This window comes from Mesoplodon bidens, assembly GCF_964165515.1.
Source record: "Mesoplodon bidens genome assembly, chromosome: X".
Lineage (NCBI taxonomy): Eukaryota > Metazoa > Chordata > Mammalia > Artiodactyla > Ziphiidae > Mesoplodon > Mesoplodon bidens.
The window spans coordinates 84,133,493-84,160,952 of record NC_138163.1 but is presented as its reverse complement, the minus strand read 5'-3'; the positions used below and the strand labels follow the sequence as shown (position 1 = coordinate 84,160,952).

General features: G+C 55.1%; 1 protein-coding gene across 4 annotated transcripts in view; it reads left to right on the top strand.

Moving 5' to 3' along the window:
• The window catches only part of STARD8 (StAR related lipid transfer domain containing 8), a 71,367-nt gene extending 50,504 nt beyond the window's left edge, over positions 1-20,863 (top strand). For all 4 annotated transcript variants that reach the window (XM_081222303.1, XM_081222304.1, XM_081222302.1 and 1 more), the window contains 13 exons: positions 7,467-7,538; positions 9,712-9,793; positions 10,734-10,797; positions 12,103-13,493; positions 14,183-14,356; positions 15,345-15,504; positions 15,984-16,182; positions 16,573-16,783; positions 17,051-17,165; positions 17,451-17,675; positions 18,667-18,884; positions 18,985-19,161; positions 19,316-20,863. In XM_081222303.1, coding sequence (XP_081078429.1) covers positions 7,467-7,538; positions 9,712-9,793; positions 10,734-10,797; positions 12,103-13,493; positions 14,183-14,356; positions 15,345-15,504; positions 15,984-16,182; positions 16,573-16,783; positions 17,051-17,165; positions 17,451-17,675; positions 18,667-18,884; positions 18,985-19,161; positions 19,316-19,433 — 3,206 coding nt within the window. In that variant the 3' untranslated portion in view covers positions 19,434-20,863. The remainder of the gene's footprint in view (positions 1-7,466; positions 7,539-9,711; positions 9,794-10,733; positions 10,798-12,102; positions 13,494-14,182; positions 14,357-15,344; positions 15,505-15,983; positions 16,183-16,572; positions 16,784-17,050; positions 17,166-17,450; positions 17,676-18,666; positions 18,885-18,984; positions 19,162-19,315) is intronic.
• The last annotated feature ends 6,597 nt before the right edge of the window (positions 20,864-27,460 follow it).

The window sequence follows — 27,460 nt, the reverse complement described above, 5'->3', positions numbered from 1 at the left end:
TGTGTGTCCTTGTCACCATGACCTTGTCAGAGCACCTGGGACACGATCCCCTGAGGGCAGGAAAGCTAATGGAGCCGCTGCGGCAGAGCAGGTGACAGCTTTGACCTTCGCTTTCGCAAGGAAGCCCTGGGCCAAGCAGGAATGTCAGCTGCCTGCTTTGGCTCTGCTACATCAAGTGCTTGCCTAGGAGACCACAGGCTGGGCCAAGCCTGGACCCAAATTGTCAAGCAGCCCCAGCAAGCCAGAGGTCTAGCTTAGCCACAGGGCCCTTATGACCCTCCTCCATTTACAGCTGCATACTAGAGCTCAGGCCACAGCTTCCGTCTGTGTGTGGGAGCACAGTGGAGGGTTCGTTGTGTCACTTCCGTATTTATAGAAACTCCAGAACCGAGAACCGTCACCTCCCCTTGGCTGACCCTGCAAGGGGTCCACAGTGTCCAAAGACAAGGGACCTCCAGTGAACACTGTATCCATTCTTCCCCTCACTCCTCAGGACATCCCCAAGGTGGGCTGGGGATGCCTGGAGGTACCTGAGGCCCCCAGGTAAGGTGGAAGGAAAGTGCCCCTCCTGGTCTTGCACTTCAGGTCTGGAGTCAGCCTTTCTTTCATTGTGGGAGGTGTCCTCTGCACTGTAGGATGTTCGGCGGCGTCCCTGGCTTCTCCTTGGCAGATACTAGCAGCATCCTCCCCAGTTGTGGTGACCAAGAACGTCTCCTGACATTGCCACAGGTCTCCTGGGGCCGGGGAGAGGGTAAAATTGTCTCTGGTTGAGAATCCCCGTGGCCCTGTGGCCATGACATGGATATGGAGTGTTAAGGAGGGAGGGCCGCATGTGTGAACCTGCTACTGGCTAGCAAGATGATTCGATGTCTTCATTTTGTTGCCACCCAGTCCCACAGTACTGTATTATCCTGGGCCATCTGCCTCGGTGGTGCCCCACTTGTGATGGGGAGGCTCCAAAAGTGCTGCTCACATGGGCCCAGGGCCTTGGCGTCCCGCCGTAGCTCCAGATGAGAGACCAAGGATTGCATCCGAACAGGTGCAGCAGGGGCCCCGAGTTCTGACCTAACAAGCCAGGGGCTGGTCAGTGTCCAGCGCTGTCAAGCTCGGCCGCTTGACTTCGGCAGCCCTTGCTGCGGCTCCCCTCCTGCGAGGGTTGGAATGTGCGATGAGAGCTATTTTGGTCTCAGTCTCCCTTCCTCCCCCTCCCTCCCTCCCCTGGAACAACCTAGTTAAAGTTGTGATTCCAGCCAAGAGCAGCAGGAGCAGGAGAGATGATGGGTGCACCTGACCTCCCAGTGGACAGTGCATGGTAGACCCCCCCCCCCGAATGTCCGCTTCAAGGTCAGGAGGGGAAGGCTTGACGGTCGTGGCATCCATGACAGCTCTTAGTACCGGCCCTTGTGAAGACCCCTCTCCTTCAGTCCCCCAGAGAGAGAGGTGGCATAGCCAGGTGGTCACCTGTTGCAACACCTATGCCAGGGTCACTACCAAACTCGAGGACCCCTTTGTGCAAATTCAAATGAAGTGCCACCTCGGGGCTGGGTGGGCACTCTTCTCGTGGCCAAGGCCCCTTAGTGTAACCTTACGGGAGGGTGGAAGGAGCTGGTCGTGAGCACTTGGGGCCAACTGAGATATGAGCCCTCTGCTGGAAGGCCAGCATCTCCTTCTCGGGCGGGGTCCCTCTCTAAGAGTGGGGGTGGGCAGAGGAACTGAGACTTGCATCAACCAAGAGAAATGATCTGAGAAGCTGTTTGCCAGAACCTGGCATTTCCCAGGTGCAGCAGCAGGACCTGGAGTGGTAGGCGGCCCTCTGCCTACTTTGGCTACCAGCTTGGCTTCACAGAGCCCACCTTCGGAACTTGGGTTGTCACATAGACAGCTGCCTCCCAGGCCTTTCTTCACCCCTCTGAACACTGGCTCTACCTTCTGGGTTCACTGAAGGTGAGAGAGATCACGCTGGAGACACCCATCCTGCAGTGAGGGCCACAGGGGAGACACCTTTCCAAATAGGCAACGAAGTAAGGGAAAGGAAACCACGTTTGTTGAAAGCTGCCTCATGGAGTAAGTCAGCTTTGAATAAATTACCTTCACAAACACCCACAGATGTGCCCTCTCCTGTCCTACCACACGCATTCAGATCACTGTTCATTGGGCCCAGAGAGCACGCAGGCCAGTGATGAGAACGGGCCTGAGTATAGCCTCCAGCTAGAATCTTCTTAAAGACCTACGCTGTGGCTTTTTAGCTGGTCACGTCTGTTTAGGGCAGCGGTTCTTGATCCTGGCTGTGCTTTCGAATCACCTGGAGAGCTCTCAAAAACATAAAAACTAACTCTATCCCTAGAGAGTCTAATTTAATTGGTCATGATTTAATTGGGGCCCAGGCACTGGCCTTTTAAAGCTCCCCAGATTATAATGTGTAGCCTGAGTCGACAGGTGACTGCTCCAGCCGTAACAGGGACACTTTGACCTGGGCCTCTGTGACATCTGCCCATTGCTTGTCCTGGGCCCTGGATCTTGCCTGGTCCCTAGGCCTGGGCTGGACTTTGAGTTGAGAGGGAGCAGGCTGAACCGGGCCTTGGGCAGCAGCTGTCTCACGGCCCACTGAGTGACCAAAAGGTGTAAAGGGCTTGAGTTCCCCAATAGTGGTGTGAAGAGAAGTGGCGGGGGATTGGTGAGGGAAGAGAGAGTGGCTGGCTGAGGCCTGAGCTCCGGCAGCTTTGTTGCCGATTGCCTTTTATTCTCCTTCTAGCTCACCTTTTATTCTCCTTCTAGCTCACTTACTTTCTCACTTTACGCCTAGGACACAATCTGAACTGAACTTGAAAGACTGTGAATACAAATTTCAAGTCTTCTTAACAAAACAGCCCTCTCTGATGATAACTTTCATAGAGCTGCTTTCAAAACCAGACAGAAGCCAACCAGATGCACACGGTAACCTCAGAGGTAGGCAGGAAAGCTGTTAGTCCCCGTTTTATAGATTCGGAAACCAAAGCTTAGAGAGTAAAGCAAGTTGCCTAAGATGACTTAGGCGGCAAGTGGGGGAGTCAGCATGATTGGAAAAAGCTTTTTCTCCAACTCAGTTATCATCTCTGGGCCTTATTGTATTTCCTCAGTGGAAAACATTGCTGCCCTTTTCCTGGGTGCATAAACTCTTCCCTCATTCATGTAGCATTTCTCAAAAACAGAAGCCCTGCATTTCTCCTCATTCTATCCATCTTTGCATAGAAAAATGTGCCATGCTAAGAGGATCCCTGGACGTGGCCCGTGGAAGTGTAGGTGTAGATATTGTCACTGACCCCCGAGACAATCCGCTGCTGCTTGGCTATTCCTTCTTTGTCACTCCCTCTGGGAGACCTGTGGGTGTGGCCCTGAGGCCTGATTTGACTCTGGAGCTTTCTAGTATGTTGTCTCCCCCGACCCTTAAGGGGATCAGTTGGGCTCCTCCGCAGGGAGAGAGTCTGGGGTTAAATCTCAGTGGAATCCAGCTGAGTGCTGTCCCTGACCTGTCCTGGCATATCACCCTAGCCTTGGCCAGCACATGGCCTGCAGGACATAGTGGTTGAAACGGCTGGAATCTGCACATCTGGACACACAGGCAGGACCAGGGGCCACAGACATTCCTCCGTCACTCGCCTCAGCCTGCCCAGTGTCACTCTTCCCGCCAGGCACATAAGGCAACCCTCAGTCTGGGCTGCCTGGGCCCCAGCCCCAGGTGGATTGACTCTCCTGGGCGTAGGTGGTCACTCCTGGCCCCGGCCTGGGCAGGCTGGGATGGGCGGGAGGGACAAAGCAAAGCACCTTAGCTCAGCCCTTAATCACCAAGACCTATGTCCTTGACTGCTCCATCTGGGAGGGAGCCTCAGGGCCTCTCAGCCTTCCACGAGGTGGTGTACTGTCAGGAACCAATGTCCCCGACATCCTGTTGGGTAATAACCCATTACATTCTCCAGATTCCTGCCACGGAGGGCTGCTGGGGATTCACTGGGAGCCCTGCTTCTAACTCCTTGGCTCTTTTGTCTTTTGGAGCTATTGTGGCCTCTTTGAAACTTCTGCCTCTTAATCTCACTTCCTTGAGCCATCTGGCTCCAATTGTGACAGAGATATAGATGCAGCCACTTTCCAGACCCAGAAGAGAACACTAGCTGAGTCTCTTTCTCCCGTTTTCTCTTTTTCCTTGGGACCCTTCAGTCAGTGTGGGGAAGGAACCCTCTGATGAATGCTTGGTACAATGTGCCAGGTGCTTTTACTCTCTGGTATTTTATTTAATGTTCTCAGTAGCTATTAGAAGTGGATTCTATTATTCTCATTTTACAGAGGGGAATACTGAGTCATAGAGAGGTTAAACAACTTGCCCAAAGTCAGAGAGCTAGTGACTAACCAGGATTGGAACTCAGACTTGTAACTCCACTAGACCAGAAGGGGCAGAAAAAAGCTTGGGGGCCTGGAGTTGCTTCCTTTGAGTCTAAGCCCTTTGTTTATCTGGCATCTGAAGGAAGGTGCCATAATCCAGTGGAAAGAGCGCTGGACCTGGAATTAAAAGATCAGGGTGGTAGTCTCAGTTGTGACACTTAACTCTGTGACTTGGTAAAGTCCCTTGGGCCCTTTCCAGTCCATACTATATCTTTTACAAAATACTGATTTGGAGAGTCTCACCACAGGTCAATTAAACGGGCCTCCGGGGATGGGGCCCCAGGGGATTGGTATTTTTACAAAGCTTCCTAGCTGACTCTAACGTGCATCCAAGGGTGAAAAGCCCTGAGCTAGGTGATTTATGCCAGCGCTTCTCAAACTTTAATGTGCATATGCAGATCATCTGAGGACCTAGTTAAATGTAGATTCTGATTCAGTAGGCCTGGGATTCTGCCTTTCTAACAAGCTCCCAAGTGATACCACTGCTGCTGGTCCAGGGATCACGCTTTGAATAGCAGGGGCTAGAGGCCTCTACATAGGAATGAAAAAACTGGGCGCCCACCTGAGTGAGCTGGTCCCCTTCCCGCCAACCCTGGCCAGGGCCGCTGCCGAGCATGAAGGGAGTGGGCAGCCTGCCCCTCTCCCACGGGACTTGTGACTCAGGCAGGAGGCACAGATGTGTAAGATGAGGACTTCATCACTGCACTCTTCCGCCACCTCCAGGCTCAGGAAGGGCTGTCAGATTCCTCTCGCCTCCCCCTCCTCCTCCTTGGTCTGCCTCTAGCCGCGAGTGACCGAGGGCTGCAGTGGTCTTCAAGGGTGTGTTCTTGACATGCAGACCTGTTCCTGGGGACTGGCTCCTCTGCCTTGGGTGGCCATTCTAGACCTGTGGCCCTTTAGAGGTCACTGTCTCCTTCTGTGCCTGCCTTCCTGGAAACTCGGACCTGGTCCTTCCTTTGGCACCTCCCCTTTGTCCTAATGACAGGAAAGCAGAGCTGGTTGCCTGGAGGGGCTCTGAGGACAGGGATGGGCCTCTTCCCGGGGGCATGGTAGGAGCAGGAGACAGGGAAGTGGCTGTGGCAGCCGGCTCAACTGTCCTAGCAGCAAAACCATGTCCCTCAAATGCTGCCTGGGCTGGTGTGAAGTCCCTTTGGGCTACTCTGACCACATCCCGAGATCATCACTGGCCTAGAGACCTGGATCATTTCCTGGGCTTGCGTTGCCCCCTGCCAGAGGGGCTGGGGTATTGCTAGCTGGGCTCTGCGGGAACAAACACTTTGCCGTACCTCTCAGAGGTCCTGGTGATTCCTAGATTTCTATCGTAGGTTAGAAGGTTGTAGTGACATAAAACACACACATGTGCACACAGATGCAGGTGCAGGTGCGTGCACAGACCGAGGGGCCTGGCGGGGAGGGTGCACAGGTTCATGGTCCCGTGCTGATCTATGTGGATCATGGACATGAGCAAACTTGGCTACAGTTACATGCAGAGACAGATGCTGGGACAGCAGCGACCAATGCACATGCTTTCAGAAATGCACAAGCGTTCATCCCCGCCCCACCCGTTTGCCCCCAAAGCCCTCAGGGGCTCCAGAAGCTTCAGAGCCTTCTCTTCTCCCCATCGAATCCTCATTAGTGTGCGACCCTTGAGGAGCCTGTTATTTCTTCTGACCGACTTCCACCTTCCCACACTGTTCCCTCCCTTGTCTACCCACCTAGCATCTCTGAAATACATTTTTCTCCTTTAACTCATGATTCCTGGCTACCAGAATCTCATCTTGGGTTTCCTTGGGGGAGAACACCGGGGAGAGATCTCTTCCTGTCTTGGAGAAACGCCCCCCCCCCCGCCGCCCAGTCTCCTTGGAGTCTCCTGGTCAGAGGCACTAAGGAAGGAGAAGAAATGTTGGGGGCAGGACTCCGTGGGCAGAGAAGCTCAGCTGAGCCAGCAGCCTCTCTGTGCCCCCAACCACAATGCCAGGTCCCATGTTCCCAGCCCCACTGCTTCCTGGCACCACCTGCATAGGGAACTGGGCAGTCCCAGGGCTCTGATGCAGGTACTCAGCCTACCATGGCCAGGAGGACCTCCTTTGTGGCTTCAGTCCAGCTGCAAGTCTCCACTGAGGCTGGCAGCGGTGCCCAGCTCTGTGCCAGGCACTGTCAGAGCAGAGGTGGAAAGCTAACCCAGCCACTGCCCTCCAAGACTCCCATAGGCCAGCACTGTCAGCTTGGCAAGCAGCATTGAGTTGTGCCACAAAGAGGCCAAGCCACGGGAGAGTGCCGGAACAGTCCTGGGAGGCCCCGTGGGGAGGGAGGGCTGGGACCTGGTGAATGGTGGGGGAGGGAGCGCACTGGGGAAGCTGCCATGTTAGAAGGGGTGAGAACCCTGAGCAGGAGTCAGGCTGAGCTTGGACTCCAGCCCCTGCACTCTGCTTTGTCAAGTGCGAGACTTGTAGACGAGCCCTTCCTTTCCGAGCCTGTTTGGAGATATGTAAAATGGGCATATTAAAATCTGCACAGCTTATGGTATGTGTTAAATGAGATTTGCTTGTCAGAATGCTGGGGAATGTTAGGTATGATGATAGGAAAGAGAATAACAGCTGTTGAACATTGTGTATCCCTAGCTGTACTAGGATGGTCTACCTGGGTCATGGGAGTGGGTAGCTCCCCGGGGGTGGTGGGAGGTGAAGACACAGCAGTGGTTTCTTCCCCTGGCAGTATTCCTTGACCCCAGATGTTCCTGGGAGTTGCTGCTGCTGGTGGTCCTGTTCTTGGGCAGGGGTGGGAGAGTGGGACAGGGATTGGGACAGGCAGGTAATGAAGCATGAGAGGTGTCCCAGCACATCCCGGGAGTAGGGTTTGGGGAGCATAGGGGAAGTCCTAGCTGTGTGACATGGAGTGAATGTGCCAGCCCGGTTGTGCCTTTGTTGTCATTTCGAGGTCACCAGAGCTATAGGTACCTCCCTACTGGAGGGGCAGGGGCGCACACCAGGGTGGCTTGGCGCCAGCACCCCCTAATCTCCTTTCTCTGTCTCTCTCCCCCTCATCTGTTTTAGAAGCTGAGGCCAAAAACGCATGCAGGTGGCTCCAAGCGACAGGATTCCCTCAGTATGCTCAGCTTTTTGAAGGTAAGGCCACTCAGTGGCTCCCCCTCCCCCACCCCCAAACTTGCCTTATCCCTCCATTTTTCAGCTGGAAAATGGGTCCCCTCTTTGTTTTCTTCAAGCACACAAAGAGCTGCGTACCCTGGCCCTGCTCCCGTAGTTACAACCTCTCTCCTGCACCATCCTGTCCTCTCTCCTGCATGCTCATCAGCTCTCACAAGCTCTGCGGTCACCCATGTGTTAAAGTATCTTGTCTCAAGCCGGGCCGCTGCTCTGTACCACCACATCTGCTTTGTACTGTTTCTGAGAACCCTATTTACATAGATGCAACATGGAGGGTGCACCCTGGCAGCCCTGCTTTCGCCTTCCCTCCCCATGGCCTTATTTCTTTGCTTTCCTTCATTTTTCTGTTTTTCTCTAGAGTTGTTCATACTTGCTGTTTTCAGTTCCCCTCTTCTTCCCACACCCCCACTGTACACTGGCTTCATCCCTACCTCGCCAACAAAACAGCCCTTGTCAAGCTCACCAGAGATCTCCATGTGGTCAAATTCAGCGGTCACTTCTCAGTCCCGACTTAGTCTCTCAGTAGCATTCAACACAGTTGGCCACTCACTTCAGCTCCTAGAATGTCCTCTTCTCCTGGCTGTCTCTCTGGCTGCCGCTCTCAGTCTCCTTAGCTGACTCGGCTTCCTCTAGCTGCTCCTAGTTGTTAGGGTGTCCCAGGGCTCCATCGTGGCCCCTCTTCTCGCTCGACGTTCCTCTCCCAGGAGAACCTTGTCCAAGTACCATGTATATTCTGATGACTCCCCAGTGCCTCTCTGTCCAGACCTCAGTCCCAAGCTCCAGGTTCATCTCTTCAACTCCGAATTCAGTATCTCTGCTTAGCTGTCTGACAGACGTCTCAGATGATGGCACCACCACCGCTTAAGCCCCACATCCAGGCATCATCCCCCATTCCTCCTTTCCTTTGTCCGCATATCTAACCCTCCAGCTAGTCCCTTCTCCCTCCAGAATCTATCTTGAATCCATCCCCTTCCTACCACCTTCACTGCCACATCGGCGTGACCCGCTCGCCTGGCCCAGCGCCGCAGCCTCCTTTCTGAGCTCCGTCCTCTACTCTGAATGCACAGCAGCTGGAGGGACCCTTACTCTGCTCTGTGTTACTCCTCCGCTGGCTTCATAGCACACCCAGGATGAAGTGAGCGTCAGCACTTTGTTCCCGCCGACGAGGCTGCATCACCCAGCTTCCACATACTTCTCTCTGCTTTGCTCTCTACTCTCTGGGCTCCTTTCTACCACTTGCTCACACCAGGCTCTAGCCCTCCTTGGAGCCTTAGTTTGGGTCCTGCCTGGGACTTTCTCCCAGGCTCTTTGCACGGCTGGCCCCTTCTCGCTCTTCAGGGCTCAGCTCAGAAGTCACCACCTTAGCAAGGCCTCTCTTTACCCCGTCACCCTGGCTCGTGTCTTGGCTAGCATTTATAACTGCATAGTTTGTTTCTCTCACATATCGTTCACTGTCTGTTGCCCCTGTGACAACGTAAACTCCACGTAGGCTTCGATCACTTTAGTCTCATTCACTGTTGTGTCCCCAGTGCCTGGCACAAAGTCGATGCTCAATTAATAATAGTAAATGAGTCCATGGGCTTGTTTTACCAGTAAGGCAGAGAGGTGTGGGATTTGGGGATGCTCCTTCCTCTTCCCCCACTCCTTCCTCTTTCCCTTCCTCTTCCCAGACCCCAGGGAGTGGGTGCCCTTGCTCTGAGAAGTAGGCCAAGCGAGTTGTTGTTTGGCTGCACATGCACACTGTCCTTCCTCTCTCCCTGGTCTCCCCGGTTCACCTTGGGTCAGGGAAGAGGTTCCCTGTCTGAGCAGCCCAAGATGCAGAGGGGACTGGAGGAGCTCACACGGGCTCTTGGCAGCCACTCAGGGCCTCGAGCCTGCCTTCCCCCATGGACCTGCCAAAACTGACTGATGGGTCCTCTTGTCCAGGTTGACCCTCCTATCCTTTCCTTGACCTTCCCCCAACGGCCAACCATGAGCTCCCTGGGCCCCTCCTTTGCTGCAGCCTTTCTCCTGCTCAGCTCTCGCCTGCCTGCCTCCCCACTTCCTGGGCCCCCTTCTTCTCGCTCAAGGGTCGCTGGCACTGAGTTTCTAACCTGCCACCCTCGACCCATCTTGGCTTTTCTCTGGCATACAGAAGGTTCGTTTCCTGTGGATATTGGCTCTGTGAAGAAGGACCACGGTTTTCTGGACGAGGACTCTTTGGGGGCCTTGTGCAGGTAGGGGTGCTAAGGGCCAGACCTGGGAGGTCAAGGGCCTGGCTTGGGGCTTCCTCATGGGAAAAAGGACTATTAACAAAGCTCATCTGCTGCAGTGGACGCTGTTCGCTCTGTCTGCTGTGTCTGCTGTGACATCCTCACCCACCCAGGCACTAGAAAGCCAGGGTCTCGCCTCGATTCTTTTTTCCCTTCAGCTAGAGCCTCCAAACGTTCCTCTGATTTGTCCCCTGTCTACTTGTTTGAGGCCAAACCACGACTTCTTGGATTCATCCTCCTAACTGGCCTTCCTGCCTTCCAGCTCTGCATTCCCCTCCTTGCTCTGATCCAACGTCCCTATAGACACCAGAGTCAGCTTCCCAGTGGGTGTTCCCCTGCTTCAAGTGTCTCCCTGTCCGCAGGGAGAAGTCCAGAGCGTTTTTAGCCTGACACCTGAGGCCTTTTGCAACCTGGCTTTGACTGACCTTATCAGCCTCAGTCCTCCCCTCACATACACACTGGTCTGTTTATTGACCGTTTCCCTCTCTACATTGTCACAGGCTCTTATCGAAGCCTGGTATATGAGTCCCTGTTTCTCTCTCCCTCTGAATCCTACTTCTGTTCTCCAGCAAGTCTTCCCTGACCGCATTCCCCTGCCTTCATGGAAGGTCCTTGTCCCACCCCCTGCGTGCCTGCTGTGCCTTCTTTCTACTCTGTTTCTGAACATGTCCCATCTCTGTAGTGGGTTTTTCCACATCTGTATGTTCCAAGAGGGCAGAGCCCATACTCTCCACAGCATCATGCCTGGCACTGAAACCTTCATGAACACGGGGACTTGGGAGAAGTTCTGATGTCTTGGGCACGCAAAGCAGTGGGTGGCATCTTGGGAGTGTCTTGGCAGGCTATGCCCTGCAGGCTCTGGGGCTTGGGACCCTTGAGTGAACCCTGCTTTGTTTCCTTGCAGGAGGCTGATGACCTTGAACAGTTGTGCCTCGATGAAACTGGAGGTTCATTTTCAATGCAAGCAGGTGAGTCAGGACAGGAGTAGGCTCTGTGGTCTTGAGGTACCATGGGGAATCCAGGTCAAACAAAAACCACTTGTGAAACTAGCTCCAGTGTCCTGTGAGTCTGGGCTGTCTGGAGTGGTGCCTTGCTCCAGCCTGAGAGTGGGGTGTAGGGGGCTGTATGAGGCTGTTGGGTTTTGGTGAGCCTGGTCTCAAAGTTGGGGTGTGAGAACAAGCACCTTGGCCCGCAGCCTTACCCACCCCCCTCAGCCCACCCCTCCCTCCTGGACTTACTAATAACCTGACCTAGTGATGGCCGTCCCTCAGGGAAATCCATCTGCCTACACTGCCCTGTGATGGCAAAAATTCCTCGACTAGGGAGCAGAGACAGAGTAATGTGATGGAAAATCATGGCCTGTATGGTCTTAGAAGTCAGGATCCCAACCTCACCCCACAGGGTCTTACCCCACTGAGCCTCACTTTGTCCATCTCTGCAGTGAATTGGGGGTGGCATTAGTAGCCTCCAAAGGCCTTTCTGACTCCGCCAATCTGGGGTTGTAGAAATGGAGAGGGCTCTCGGTCTGCATGTAGCCCTGGAATGTGGGCCGGATGAACCCATCTTTCCCTGGGGTCAGGCTTTGTGGCTTTTCTCTGGAGCTTTTTCTACCAGAGTCCTGCCATCTCCAAGTTGCCAGAGCACTGGCCCGGGAAGCAGGAGACACCTGGCGGCTGGTCCCAGCTTTGCACTGACTTTTCAGTGACCTTGGACAAGCCTCTTCCCCTCTCTGGTCCTCAGTTTCCCCACTTTGCAAATTAGAAAATCTAAAATATCCTTTCTAGCTCTGCCATTCTGGGATTCTAATCTAAGAGTATAGGCTACAGATCCACTGGGAGGCTGCTGAGAACAGGAGGTCAAGATGCTTGGATTATATTATAATATAATTATACTAATATAGTTTATAATAATAATATTATAATATAATATAATAATATAATTATATTATAACCCTGGCTCTGTCACCAACTTACTGCAGACATTGTACGACCTTGGGCAAGTGGCTTCTCATTTGTTTGGGTTTCCCTATCTGTAAAATGGGGAGGAATTTGATTGATCAGATGACCACTACCCTCCGTCTGGGCTTCCTCCATGACTCCTAGCTGCTTCTGGCAATCCCAGAGCCAGTTCTCCCCATCCTAGGATGTGTTCTCAGCCAGAGAGCAGGGCCCTTTGCCCCAAAGTCCCCCAAGAGTTTGGAGGCAGAGAGTGGAGCCCAAGCAAGGGCTCGTGGGCTGGACACCTCTGACCCCACCCTGTGGCACCCTTCCCAGAATGAAGACTCAGAGGAGGAAGAGCATTGTACCATCAGCAACCACTGGGCCTTCCGGCGAGAAAGTAAGCGCTGGTCTCATGTGGGCTCCTCTGACCTGCTGGCCCCACCGAGCCCTGGCCTGCCAGTGACCTCCAGCTGTGAGAGCGTCCTCACTGAGCTTAGTGCCACCTCCCTGCCAGCCATCACTGTGAGCCTACCGCCTGAGCCAGTGGACCTGCCCTTGCTAGGCTGTGCTCCCAGCCCAAGTGGCCGGCCCTTTCTCAGCCCCACTCAGGACCAGAAGACTCCACAGGACAAAGCCAAGAAGCACCGTTCCCGGAGCTTCCTCAAGCACCTTGAGTCTCTGAGGCGGAAGGAAAAGGGTGGCAGCCGGCAAGTAGAGCCAGAGCGTAGCTCAGCCACCTTGGAGAAGGCCACCAAAGCCGCCTCTTTCCGAAGTCGCCGTGGCTTCCTCTACAGGGCCAAGAACCGGGCAGCCACCTCAGCCAGTGGCAGTGGCACTGAGACCCCGAGGGCCTGGGAGGCCTGGCCTGTGGCCACATTCCAGCATCCTCAGCGGGCACACTGGGATGACTGCCTGGTGCACGTGCCCAGGGACCACAAACCAGGCACATTCCCTCGCTCCCTGTCCATTGAGAGCCTGTGCCCTGAGGATGGACACCACCTGGCAGATCGACAGCCAGGTAGCTGCTGGGGCTATGACGGGCGCCGGGGCTCCTGTGGCTCCACGGGCAGCCACGCCAGCACCTATGACAACATGCCTGAGCTGTACCCAGCTGAGCCTGTCCTGGCTGGTGCCAAGGCTGAAGAGGAGGAGGAGGGTGGGGACAGCTACACTCACCTGGATGACATCCTCCAGCACGTGTGGGGGCTGCAGCAGCGGGTGGAGCTCTGGTCTCAGGCCATATACCCAGACCTGGGGCCTGGAGATAAGGAAGAGGAAGAAGAGGAGGAAGCCGCTTCATCAGTAGAAATAGCCACCAGTGGAGTGGAAGGCCAGACCGATGAGGCTCGGGCCCAGGGAGAGGCTCCAGCCCTCAGGGAGTCCTCAGCCCTGGGCCAGGCGGATGTCCAGCCAGGAGTCCCGGCTCAGGCTCAGGCCCCAGCTGAGGCTGAGCTCCTGGCACTGGCAGAGGCTGGGGCCCCCGGCTTGGCCCAGGATCATGAGCAGGAGGCTCATTCAGCCGGGGAACCCACTTCTGCCTCCAGTCTGTCTGTGGAAGAAGGACACTCCATTTCTGACACTGTGGCCTCCTCCAGTGAGCTGGACAGCAGCGGGAACTCCACAAACGAGACTGAGGCCACAGGGTCCCCGGCTGGACTCCAGGCATCAGCACCCCGTGAACGACGAGATTCAGGTGTTGGGGCCTCACTTACCAGACCCTGCAGGTGGGAGTTCAGGGTAGGGGTGGGGCAGGGCTTCTGTTGTCCCTCTCTCTCTTTCCCCCATCTCCCTGTCCCTCTCCCTCCCTTCATCTCTTCCCCTACCCCGTTTCTCTCTTCCCTTCCTCTTTCCCTCCTCACTCCCCCAAGCCAATTTCTTCATCACAAGGCGCAGGGGCAAGTTCTTAGGGGCTGGGTGACTGCCAGCTGGCATCCAGTCCCAGAAGAGAAATAGAAAGAGTAATGGGATCGGGAATCTGGAATGTGAGGTTCAGGACCTGCCTCTGCTATGGCCTTGCGCAAACTGTGGCTCCTTTTGGGTCTCAGTTGCCCCGTGTGTAAATCCAGGGCATCACAGGAGATGGTCTCTGATCCCCAGCTTCACTATTCTGGGCTTCTCAGAGCAGCCCCTCCACTGCAGTCTTGAAAGGAAGGGGGACTGATACTGTTTGCCGGCACTAGATGGGCCTGAGCTCTGTGCCACCCTTCCTGACAGCATCTGGCTGCTGTGCAGCCCTGGAAACCAGGACTGAGCTTTCTCCACCCTGGGGCCCAGCATCAATGCTGACCGTGGTCCCTCCTCCTTGTATGTTTTTTCTTTGGGGGGAAAATACGAAGACCAGAAGAACACAGTTTTACTAAGGTTTACTGAAACCTGCTCCTCTGGCCTTCTCTACCCCGTCACCCCTCACCAGGAAGCTCCGTTGGCACAGCTTCCAGAACTCCCACCGGCCCAGCCTCAACTCAGAGTCGCTGGAGATCAACCGGCAGTTTGCCAGCCAGATCCACCTCTTGCACAAGGGCTCACTGCTGCGGCTCACCGCCTTCATGGAGAAGTACACTGTCCCCCACAAACAGGGCCGGGTCTGGTGAGTCCTGGGCCATGGTGGGCGCCAAGCTGCTCATCCAAGTCCTGGATCCCTCTCTGCCCCCACCCCAGGGCCCTGGGAGGGTCACCCTCAGTAGGTGGGTGCAGGCAGGTGGAGCCCCTAGGCCAGTGGAGTGGTGGGATGCGCCAGGAGGCTGGAGAGGTCAGCGTGGCTCTGGGTGACAAATGTATGTCTGTGGGAGATGCACATGGGATTCACATGAGTGGGTGCCGTGAATGAGGAGGGGTGGGGTGGGGGTCGGGACCCCAGGCCCCCCAGCTATACCTCCTCCATCCCAATTTCCATGCTGCCACCAGGGAGATTGTCCTAATATGCATCTTTGGTGGTCACTCTCCTGACAGATACCTTCCTGTGGCTCCCCATTGCCAGAGAATGTGGTCCAGTTTCCTTCCCATCATGATCCTTTCACGTTCCAACCCCGCCTCATCTGTCAGGCTCTTTGGTCTGCCATACCCAAGCAACACCACCAGACAGGCCAGCAGACTAGTCGCCCTTCTCTGAATGCACCATGCTCTTGTTCCCGCCTCTTTGCCTTTGCCCATGCTGTTCTCTCTGCCTGGAATGTCTTTTTCCCATTTATCCTCTTGGACAAGGCCTACCCATCCCTTAAGAGCCAGCTGAATTTCCACCTTCTCTCTGAAGCCTTCCCTGACCCCCTAGGTACATACAATTCCCCTCCCTCATGGGTCTTCCCCTAAGTTCTTGGCCCACTCCTGGCCACATGTATTGTCACTGCCTGTCCATGCAGTCAGCTCCTTGACCAGACTGAGAGCTCCCTGTGTTCCTCTGGGACTCCCTAGGGCTGGGCCCAGAGCAGGTGCTCAATGAATGTTGCCTCTGGGGAGATGGCATGTTTCTTACCCTGCTCACCCACACCTGAGTCCCCCAGGACTGCAGACAGGGTCTCCAAGCTGTGTCTGGGCCTACCCCATCCTTGCTCCTGATCTTCTGTCCCTCCCCCAAACAGGTCAGTGCCCAAGTTCATGAAGAGGCACAAGACACCGGACTACCGGGGTCAGCATGTGTTTGGGGTGCCGCCCCTCATCCATGTGCAGCGCACAGGCCAGCCACTACCCCAGAGCATTCAGCAAGCCATGCGCTACCTGCGCAGCCAGTGCCTGGACCAGGTGAGGCCTTCTGGGGAGCACAAAGAGAGATGGTGACGGGAAGGAAGTCCAAGGCTGAGGGATTAGGGAGGGGAGCTTCGCTGGCCCTCCCCCTGGGTTGGGCTAGCCCACCAGAAACTTTTCCTATCCTCAGGAAGCCCCAACAAGGATGGACCCAAAGCTCCCTTCTGCCTGGCTCTGTGCCAGCTTTTTTTCTGGCCCAGGCGCATTAGCCCCCACCTTCCAGGAGCCTGCGTTAGCCTAGGTCCTCGTTTTCCTACTCATCTCCACTAAAGCCACCTTTCTCCTTGGCCCCAAGGCTATGAAAACCCTTCTCTTTGGTTTTGCCATCTCTCTCCTACCCTGCCCAGCAGGAAGCTTGCCAGGCTTGGATGTCTCTGGGGTGGCCTACACTCCTAACACACGGTCTAGGGCTGGCCTCACGGTCTCCCTCCCCCCCCCCCGCATGTCTCCCTCTCTCCCTCCCCTGCATGGGCCAGGTGGGCATCTTCCGCAAATCCGGGGTGAAGTCCAGGATCCAGAACCTGCGTCAAATGAATGAGACCTCCCCCGACAACGTCTGCTACGAGGGCCAGTCTGCCTATGATGTGGCTGACCTGCTGAAGCAGTATTTCCGGGACCTGCCTGAGCCAATCTTCACCAGCAAGCTCACTACCACTTTCCTACAGATCTACCAGCGTGAGTCGCCTGCACCTATCCTCAGTAACCTGCCAGGTTCTTGGCCTCCCTGAATCCTAGGGCTTGTGGAGGATAAACCTTGTGCAGGCAAGCGTAGCTGCACCCATGAGCTCAGTGGAAGATTTACTATGCCGAGTTGGAGAGACCACATTCCATTCCCCAAACCCATTATATGGACTGAGGCCCTGAGGAATGGCAGGGACTTCCCCAAGCTCATGCTTCACCTTACAGCCAGGCTTGATCTAGCACCCAGAGACCTCCCAGAGTCCACCTTCCCCCTCACCAACTTCCCCTTGGGACCACTGTGCCTTCTGCGTTCCTGGAAGCAGGAAGCTTGCTGCCAGAGGCTCTTGGGGAATAAGGAAGCCCTTCTGTCTGCCTTCCTCACAGTCCTCCCCAAGGATCAATGGTTGGCAGCCGCGCAAGCCGCCACCTTGCTGCTCCCCGATGAGAACCGAGAGGTGCTACAGACCCTGCTCTATTTCCTAAGCGACATTGCCTCTGCTGAGGAAAACCAGATGACAGCTGGTAACCTGGCTGTGTGCCTGGCACCTTCCATCTTCCACCTCAACGTCTCCAAGAAGGATAACCCCTCCCCCAGGTGAAACAGGGCAAGGCATGGCAGGGCCAAGCAGGAAGGGTTTGGACCCCACTGGCTTTTTGGCCCTGGATGATTGGCACTGCAGTTCCCAGGCGTCACCACAAGGGGCCAGCCTGACTCCTCAGGGGCCCTGGGCGGGTTGGATGCTGTGAAGCAGGGTCTTCAAAAGGGCAGCAGGTTGTTTTGTGTTCAGGACTGGCAAACAGGCTTCTGGGGAGCTTGGCTTGTGCCCTCGTGCCATCCTCTCTTCCTGGCCCTTCCCTCCAGGATCAAGAGCAAACGCAGCCTGGTTGGCCGGCCAGGCCCTAAGGACTTGAGTGAGAACATGGCTGCCACCCAGGGCCTATCACACATGATCAGTGACTGCAAGAAACTTTTCCAGGTGAGTCACTCTAGGCCATGGTGCCTACTTCCCAGACCCGGCAGAACCAACATGCCTGGCCTTTGTGCCCTAAGTCCGGGATAGGGCGCATCTGGACACATAATGCTTCAATGTCCTACTTTCAACTCTCCCCCTACAAAGTTTTTCATCTACCACACCGCAGTAGCCAGGTCTCTCCGCTCCCTTAAAATGAACCTGGCAGACCCCGTAGGCTCTGGGACTGGGCGTCCCTGACTCTGCTGCTTCCCACGGCCCCCAGCCTGGTGTGTGTGTGTGCTCTCCCAGGTGCCCCAGGACATGGTGCTCCAACTGTGTGGCTCCTACAGTGCAGCTGAGCTCAGCCCTCCGGGCCCAGCCCTGGCTGAGCTGCGGCAGGCCCGAGCTTCTGGCATGAGCCTGAGCCTCTACATGGAAGAGAGCGTCCAGGAGCTGCTGCGCGATGCCGCTGAGCGCTTCAAGGGCTGGATGAGTGTGCCAGGGCCCCAGCACACGGAGCTGGCTTGCAAGAAGGTGAGGACCACACTGCCCAGGGTGACCATGGGGCCAGGAGAGGGCAGGGTGCAGGCTGTGTGCAGGGATCCTCAAGGAAGGAGCTGCCCCCGCCTGTCTCGCTGTGCTTCCGCCTGATACTTGGAGAATGTCAGCCAGCAGAGCGAGGGCCTTAAGGAAGTGAGAAGCAAATGAGAGCAGGGCCCTCTCTCAGGGAGCACCTGCCGGAATTACCTCCCCAAAAGCCCACTCCAGACATGTCACTACTTTTAGAGCCTCACCTGCCATCCCTACCTGCACTGCAGTCACGCTGAGCTCCTCACGTTTCCACCTTTGTGCCTCTGCCTCTGCTGTCCTCCTGCCTGGACCTGCCCCAGGCATTATGTTTCCTCAGCCATTTTCAGCCCCAGCTTGATATGCCCCTCCTCCATTCAGAGCCTCCAGTCATAGCCCAGGCTGGAGGTGACTTCTCTCTGTCCTTCTCTTGGCACTAGCCGCGTTCTTTCTCGGATTCTGATTATAAGTAACAGTACAAGCCCAAGGTTTGCCACGGATAAACCGGTCGTAGTAAAAGCCTCCTTACAGGGTCAGGGTGAGAAGCTTTGCACAGGGCCTGGCACATGCAAAAGGCTCAGGAAGTGGCAGCTTCTGTGGCCATGCGTGTGTTCCGCTTCCCACACTAGATGGGGAGTTCCTTGAGGATGACCCCCATATTCAGTTCCAGAAATCCCAAGCGCTGTGCCCATTGCTCGGTAGAGCCTAGTAGGCCTCAGAGAATGTGTGTCCTGTCATCTCTTTGTGCTCTTGAGCAGGCGGAGGAGCAGAAATCTGGAAAGGAGAAAGAGGACAGGGAGCACAGGGCTGGCCTGTCTGGATCTGGCTGGGGTTAGCGGAGTAGTCCTGCCGCCTTCCCTTGTTGGGGGCTGGAGTGAGGGCAGGCCGGGGCCCAGGGGTGGATTGGGAGTTCTCCAGCCCTGACAGCTTCCCCCATCCCCACTCCTGTGGCTCGCAGGCACCGGACGGGCACCCGCTGTGTGTGTGGAAGGCATCCACAGAAGTGGCTGCCCCTCCGGCCGTGGTGCTACACCGTGTCCTGCGGGAGAGGGCCCTCTGGGACGAGGACCTTCTGCGGGCCCAGGTGTTGGAAGCCCTGACGCCGGGTGTGGAGCTGTACCACTACGTCACCGACAGCATGGCACCCCATCCCTGCCGCGACTTTGTGGTGCTCCGGTGAGGGGCTTGAGCTGTCACCCTGCTGTACTTGGGGGACTGGGGAGGTGGGGTGGGAACCGGCGCCAGGAAGCTGAATGTGTGTGTCCCTTCCCCACAGGATGTGGCGCTCTGACCTGCCCCGTGGGGGTTGCCTCCTCGTCTCTCAGTCCCTGGATCCTGAGCAACCCGTGCCGGAGTCGGGGGTGCGGGCCCTGATGCTCACTTGCCAGTACCTCATGGAACCTTGCGGCCTGGGCCGCTCCCGGCTCACTCACATCTGCCGCGCTGACCTCAGGTACCAGGCCACCTCAGCCCTGCGCCCCCCCCCCACCACCACCACCTCTACCCCATGCCCCTGATCCTGGGGAGCAAGTCCTGTCTTCCTTGTCCCTGGCAAGGGCTCCAGGGAAGAACCCACGGCTCATGGCCTCCTGCTTCTACTTCCCCAGGGGCCGTTCTCCTGACTGGTACAACAAAGTCTTCGGGCACCTGTGTGCCATGGAGGTGGCAAAGATCCGGGACTCCTTCCCGACCCTGCAGGCAGCTGGCCCTGAGACAAAGTTGTGAGCCTTGGCCTGGTCCCAGAGTGGCACCACTCAGGCCCCCTGGCACCAACGCAGTGAGGGGGAATGAGAGCAGAGCCGCCCCCGGATGGATGCTGCTTCCAAGGGTAGAGGCAAGGCCATGCGGTCGCCCTTACTTCCCGAAGCTCCTCCATGTGTACGGGGAAGGAAAAGGGAATTTCAGTGTCCTGTCTCCACTCCACCTCCGCCCCCAAACCTGTGCTCTGCCCTCCCGAGGGAGAGGAGTCACTTTTGGAGCAGGAAGACGGCTACTGTCCTTCAAGTGCAAGGAGCCACCAGTCAGCCTGAAGCCTTCCCAGCTCCTCCGCCTGCAGGGTGAGAAGGCAGAGAGCAGTGTGTGCTCCTAGCTCTCTGCCATTCTGAAAGGCCAAGCCATCCTGTTTGGTGCTAGGGTCCCTCTGAGTTTGCACCGGAGGTTCTGGTAGTGCCTTTGGGCCCAAAATTGGTCCTAAACTGGTTTTTGCAGAGAATTCGGACTGGAGTGGATAGGCACAGGGCAGAGCACAGGGCAGCCCCAGCCACCACGAGCTGGTTGATCTGTGTAAATATGATGCTGATTTTTATGAGGCTGATTTAAAGAGGGGGCACTGATGGGTCCCAGTAGGTGACATGACGATTTGGGATAGCTTGGCATGTGAGAGTGGGGGGAACCTTCCTTTCTCAGATCTCAAGAGACCAATGAACCAGTCTCCCCTGACTCGGGCCCCATACTTGGTCTGCCACTCCCTGGGGTCCTGTGCAGCCATTGGCCACGCGCTGCCACGTCTAGAGGGTAAACAGCCTCGCTCCCGCCACACGGGCGGAGCAAAAGCAGATGGTGGTGAGGAGACACTGTCTGTGTCCGCGTCGCTTTTCCTGCTCTTCCTGCCTGCGGTAGCAGGCTGATATGACAACCCCTTCCCCCAGCAGAGACCTGGCCCCTGGCTCAAGCAGCCAGCCAGTCAGATGGAAGTGCGTAATGTCACGTCAGCCTGCTGGGGCTTGGTCCGAACCTGACCTCTCCCACCCACCAGCCATCTTGGTTCACGTGCAGAGTCAAATGCCAAACGCCAGCTGGTGCTTTATTATCAGTTTGGGCCGAATAAACTGGAGTGGGATGGGTTCCAGCCAGTCAGTTGTAATGTTTAAACCTATCTATCTATTTGATTTGTACCTGTAGATACTGTACAGTCAGAATATAAAAAATGTATTTGTGTATATATAGATACATATACACCCCCCACACACACACATCTATATATATACACACACGCACACGCGCACACACGCACGTATTCTATGAGTGTACCATAATCTGTTGGGTCGGGGCAGGGGTCTGGAAAGCCTCGGCGGGAAGGGCCCTGAAGATGAGACAGGGGAGGTGGAGAGCGTGGTCCATGTGACCCCCCCACCCAGTGGAACAATAAAGCATTCCTACAGATGCACTGTGTCTGTGTGGTTGTCTTTGCTGAGACGATGGGCCAGGGACAAGGGGCAAATTACAATGCAGTTTCGGTGTTAGGGTCAGAGGTTGTGAGCGTTACCAACGTAGGACTTGAGGGAGGCCGCAGGAGAAATGGGGAAGGGCCTCAGCCTTTCTCTGCGGGAGATGATTGGGGCTGGGAGAGGCAGGATTCTGAGAAGCCAGGGCTTGGGCAGAAGCCGCAAACCCTATTCCCTGACCTGACCATGGCCCCTATCTGAGCAGCCCCCACCATGACCTCATGCGTCCTGACGATAGCCCTATGGACGGGTGCCTTTGCTACGCTCTCCTTTCTTCCCCTGCTGCACACGGCTCAAGCTGAAGGATGAAGAGTGGAGACCCAGTCTCAGGAGGCCTGGGGACCCTGTTCTACCCGTAAGCCAGCCTGATACAGGTCTCAGTGCCTCAAGGCAGCCCCTGGCCTGGCTCCAGTGGCCGGCAAAGAGAGGCCCCTCATATAGACTTCCTGCTTTCTTTGCCACATTGCCGTAGCCATAAAATCCCCAAGCTCCGAGGGGCAGCTAGAGAGAGAGAGTACAGGCTTTGTAATCAATCTGTTTGCATCCTTGGGGTGCTGTTGAGTAGCCTGGGGTAAACAAGTCCTGTTCCTCCTCTTTCTCTGAACCTCAGCTTCCTCTTGGGCCAAGCAGTCCGGTGATCACCTCATCACAAGTCTGGCTCAGTAAGTGTTCAGCACTTAACACTCGGTGTCTGTCAAGTCCCATTTCTCTGTCACCTTCTTCCAATCTCTTCTTCTGGGTTCAGCTGTACCTACATGCCCTTGGCCTTTCCTCACTGCTGCTGCCTGGGGGTCTTGGCTAAACCTAGAAGGGAGGGAGGTGGAGCAGAGAACCTGTCAGCCCCTTGAGTTTGGGAAAACAATGAAGGCACCCCGTGTGTGATGTAGGATGGGAGATCACTCAAGCAGCTCTAGTGTTAGGGGACACCGGCCTGAGGCTCGAGCCAGTACTTTTCAAGGCAGGCAGCCAGGGGAACTTCTGGCACAGGTACTGCCCCACCTGGTCATGGAAGGAGGCCGTGGTGATGGTACAGAAGATACGGTTGAGCATGCTGTTCATGGGTGGCATGAAAATGCCAGGAGACAGAAAAGAGTTATGGAGGAGGTTCTTGGAAGGGCCAGAGAATTCCGCGTGTTTCAGCTCTGGACTCTGAGGCCCTGGACCAGTTGCCCAGTGTGGCTCCTCTATGTTTGGCATTTTAGGAGAGGTCGTACCAAGCAGGGGAGCTTCCCTGGGCCTTTATGTAGTGTTACCCCCCTGCATAAAGCAGAGGCTTCCATCCCTCCATCCTGGCATCTCTGCCTGGCCCACCATGCAGTCTGTGAGTGCACTGCCATGGCTTATAGACATCGGAGTGGGTATCATGGTGATGAGGCCGCCCAGGCCGCTCACTCCCACACATGGCAGGCACCACCCATGGCCATTTCTAACCCTCAGTCTTGTACCTTGATCCACCTTGAGTTGGCCTTTCCCTGGTGCCAGAGAATTCTCACCCTCAAATTCCCAACCCCATTGCCTGTACGTTCTACTCTTATGCTTCCCCTGATCCAGTGAAACCAGGCTGTGGGTGAATCCCACACGGGAACTGAACAATCTGTCCACGAGCATCAATCCGTTATTTTCTAGTCTCCAGAGCCCTGTTGCCAGAGTGGCTGAGGGTAGATGGTAGACAAACCCAGGCTCAGAACTAGCTATACCATCATCTGGCTCTGTGACCTTAAGTGGCACACGCAACATTTCTGATTTGGTTTTCCTCACAGAAGATAAGGCTAGTGCTTGTTTGTACCTTGCAAGGGTGTCATCAGGGTTAAATCAGCCAGTGCTTGTGAATATGGCTACACAGTGCCTAGGACATGGCGGACATGAATAAATGGTTGTCTCCCCTGCCCCGCGGCCTCCCTGCCAGACTCCGTGGAAGGCTTGGACTTAGGTGGGTGGGAGTGGGGTGCATATGCATATCATTTCCTGATTTGCACCAAGGTCCTACCTACCCTTTTGGCTCCCAGACCACCACAACTTCGGCTTTCGCCATTCTGGACACACCTACCTCTTCACCAGCCTCTAAATATCCTATGACCTCTTTACATCCTAACTACTGATTGGTTTTCACTGTACTTCCTCCTTGAGAATTTGGCCCCATGGCCTTATCTTTAGTCTTGAAGCCTTCCTTTCTTATCCCGTCCTCTCTGCCTCACCTTGCTCATTAGGGACCTCGCTGACATCCATTGTTTCAGTTTATACCTCTGTGCAGAGGCCGTCCCCCGCCCCATCACTACCAAGATCCCCATCACTTCCTTTGGCTCTGGCCAGTATTTATCACTGCACGAAGGGACCTCTGCACCTGGAGGCCCCACCTGCATATCCAACTTAACAGGCACAAGCCAAACTCACCATCTTCCCACACACAGTCTTCTCCCTGCTGCCTGCTGTGTCTCAATTCGTGGTACATGTTATCTTCCTGGCTGCACAGCTCAGATCCCCAGATCAGCCATGATCCCTCCTTCTTTCTCAACCAATGCATCCATCCATCCATCCATCCATCCATTCAAATTCCCACCCATTCTGCTATTCAACCAGTAGTTGTGGAATGTCTGTTTTATGCCAGACTCTGCTGAGGCACAGAGAATACATCAGTGAACAAGACTGATAAGATTCTCACCTGCCTTTAGTGCACATTCTAGTAGATGGGTGAGTGGAGGGAGGTGGATGATAAACACACAAGCTAACTTCAGCTATTATAAGGGTGATGAAGGCAGTAAAGCAGGCTGAGGTAGTAGTGACTGAGCACTTACTCCAATAGGGTGGTCACAGACAGCCTTTCTAAGCAGGTTACATGGAAGCCAAGACCTGGGGAAAATGAATGGGCTATGCAAAGATCTAAGGTAAAGAGTTCTGGGCAGAAGAAATACTGAGCAAGTATAATGACCTTAAGGTGGAGACAAAGTTGGCATTCCCAGGTCAGAGTGGCTAGGGTGCAGGGAGCAGGGGAGAGTGGGAGAAGATGGGGTCAGAGTGGTAGGGCCAGATTACGTGGGCCTAATGGGGAAGTAGCCACGTCTTCTTGAGTCTCCTTGCACGGTGTCCCCCCTTCCAGCCCCTGCCCCAATGTCTGCAGGAGCCCAGTTCACATTGCATTCCTTTCCACCTGGATATTCGGGAGAGGCCCTCATCTCTTGTCTCTCCTCTCCCACCCTTTTCCACCTATACCCAGTACCAGGTCAATCATTTCTAAAGTCAAGTGTCACCCTGTCTTTCTGACTCAAAAACTGTCAATGCTTCCACTTCCCCTCCCCCCACAATGCAGCCTTGACCTGTCCACCAAGTTTCTTCCCCCTTACCCTCTGTTCTCCAGCTGTGTTCCAGGCATGCTCCCTTAGTTCCCTTTGCCAGGGGTGGAAGTAGGACTGTCTTGGACTCAGAGGACCCAGGTTCAAGTCTCAGCTCTGGCAGTTGTTAGCTGTGGGGCTGTGGGCAAGTTATTTAAACTTTCAGGGCCCCAGTTTCCCCATACATAACTAAAATGAGGTTCGGAGAGACGTGTGAATTACTTAGCAAGGTAGGTTGATTATTGCAAAGTGCTATCACCGTCCAACCTCACCAGTCTAGCAATAATACTCAATTCCAATATGTCTCCACCATGAAGTCATTCCCAAAACTTCCAGCAAGGTTTGTTCTATCCCTCCTCTGAGTTGTCATTGCCCTTTGCATCTAAAAGGCCTCCATCTTGCTGATGCCTCCTCTTAGGGTGTTTTGGGCACCAGTCACATTGCCAGTATCCCCAGTAGTTTGGGAGCACCTGGGATCAGGATCCTGTTGGGGTTCACCACTGAGTCCTTCATAGTGCCCAGCTCGAGGAGGAAGGGAGGCCCAGGGAAGGCATCTGGAGACACAGAAGTGGGTTCAAGTCCTGGTTCTGCCACTTCTTGGCAGTGTGAACGTGACTTTCTGAGCCTCAGTTTTCTCATCTATAAAATGGGTACAGGAATGCCTGCCTCTCTAGGGTGTTGCGAGGAACCCACATACCAAGCACAGTGCCCAGTACAGTCCTAGGCAGAAAGGGAGCGTGTTACCACTGTTTATTGTGCAACCTCCTTTTCTCCAAGCCCTTGCGCTACAATCTCCCCCACCAACTAGGTTTGCCCCCTTCCAGGCTCAGCCAGCCTCTCCCAACCAACCTGCCCCTGAGCTCATGAAGTACTTTTTGAGTGGAATTTTGTCACATAAAACTAACATCAAATGTGCAAGCTCATCTCCTCATCTAGGTTACGACATCCAGGACAGGGACTAGGTGAGAGGCATCTCTGTAGCCCCAGTGGCCAGCACCGGATCTGGTCTAGAAGAGCCAGTGTCAGGGAGCTCAGGGCGTGTGTGCTGAATGCAGTTAAGTATTTGTGTGTAGAAGCAGGAAGACATGAGAGAACATGAGATGGGGCCTGTGAGGATGGAAAGGGTCCCTGGAGCTTAAAGAAACCTGGGGAAGAGTGAGTGAGGATGGCATCAAGCTTCTGCCACCGAGGAGTGAGCACGTGGATACTGAGCGCTGACTCTATACCAGGCCCTGTGCCGTGTATTTCCCACGCAGGATATCCTTTAACCTCAAAAGTCCCCTGTGCGGTGTTAGCATCCCCTTTCCCTGGATGGAGAGCTGAGAGTCTGAGAGGCAAGGAAACTTGCCCTGGGGTCCACAGCAAGCAAGCAGTGGAGCTAGAACTTCCGCCCAGATTCCCAAGCTTGTCTTCTTCCCCCAGCTATCCAGAGTGAAGGGAGAGGATGCTCCCACCTCTTGCTGGTAGCGTCAGTGTGTCTGCCAGAACAGTAGGGAGGGAACCGGGAGTGGAACGTGTGAGAGCTGTTGAACAAGGGAGGAAAAGCACTTGGGGAAAGCTGAGGCCAGGACGCAGGGCAGAGGGGCGGGGCTTCAGGGATGCACACTGGTCATGGCCGCTGCCTTTCTCTGCCCCAGGCCACCCCCGCAGCCTGCTGGGGGTTGGTCTGCCCTGTCCCTAGGATTCCTGCCCTGCCCGGGAAGGGCCCTAGGGTGGCCTTGGGCTGCCACGGCCTCTAGACAGGCAGATGGTGTCTCAAGCCAACGGGGTAGGTCTGTGATTGAGCAGAGACCGGGGCCGCACGTGAGCTTTCATGGCCCTGCCTACTTTGGCCTTCGTGGGCACTTCCTTCCTAAACAATATTTTAATAAATATTTTACAACTACATTGGTATAAACTCAAATATTCTCTGGGCTGAACTAATCATTATATATTCACTGTTATTATATTCATTTTTTTCTTCCGATGTTAAAATAAATTAAAATTAAAACATTGTCTTGGGCCCTAGATGCTGGACCTACACAACTAACAATAAGCTGGCCCTGGCAGAGGGCAGCACAGAAGCTATAAATGAGTAAAAACAGCTCTGCTCAGGGGGTGAGAGGTCCTGAGGCCTGGGCAGCTGGGTGTCCGTCTCTACAATTCACTTCGGGCGCATTGAACACGAGTGACTGTGGACACCCCTTCTCATTTCCCAGCTCCACCCCAGCTACGCTTCCTAGTCCAGAGAGGCAAGCACATTCCTGTCACGGCCTCTAACTGGCTCCTATGGCCTTGGACCAACTTCTTGCTGGCAAATGAGAGCGATTTATCGCCCCAGGCTCCTGACTGGCAGGCAAAGCCCGTGGTTCCCAGCTTCCTCTCCTCTGAGGAGCCGGGGAAGAGCTGGGCCCACCCTGAGGCTGGCTTCCTTCCAACCAGCCCCCCGGGGTGGGTGGTCAGCTGAACCAGTGGCTCCAGCTTGTCCCTGGAGTGGGACATGTTGTAGAGGTCACAGAAAAACACCAGCATAAACAAGCACTGCTTATGTAGGCAGAGGAAATGGCCATGTCTTGGCCTGTGACAGCTTTATGAGGAGGGGAAGCAGAGATGAGGGGAGGGGAAGATGGGGGGTGGGGGGGGGCAAGGTGCTGAGAAGGGAGGCAGGGCCCAGGGCGAGCAGGGGGAACTACAGGATTGAAACCCAACCCCTCCCTCTTCAGTGTGGTTGACACAGCTCGCCTACCTGTTTTCTCATTACATGTTCACAAAACCCTGAAGGTAGGTACACTTTTATCCCCACTTTTAAGGTGCAGAAACTGAGGCTTAGAGAGGCGAAGGAGGGCACTTGCCCAACATTATACCCAACTAGGGATTCTCTGTTAGTGGTGGAGTTAGATTTGAACAAATTGGGTCTGTGTGATTCAGTGTTGGGTGGGTGAGAAGAGCTCAGTCAGTTAGGTGGTGGCAGAGAGGTGGGGGTGAGTGAGGCAGGAGAGCCTTCTATCTGCACTGTTTCCCATCAAGTACACTTGATTTGCTTCCAAAATACTCTGGGGTGGGTATCAGCATACTAGTAGCTGATGTTTACTATACGCCAAGCACCGCTTACATACTTTACATGTCTCTCCTCCTCTAGTGCTTAGTGTGCTTTGATTATGACAGGCACTGGGTTGAGTACTTTAAGTGTATTTGCTCATTCACTTTTCACAACACTCTTGTG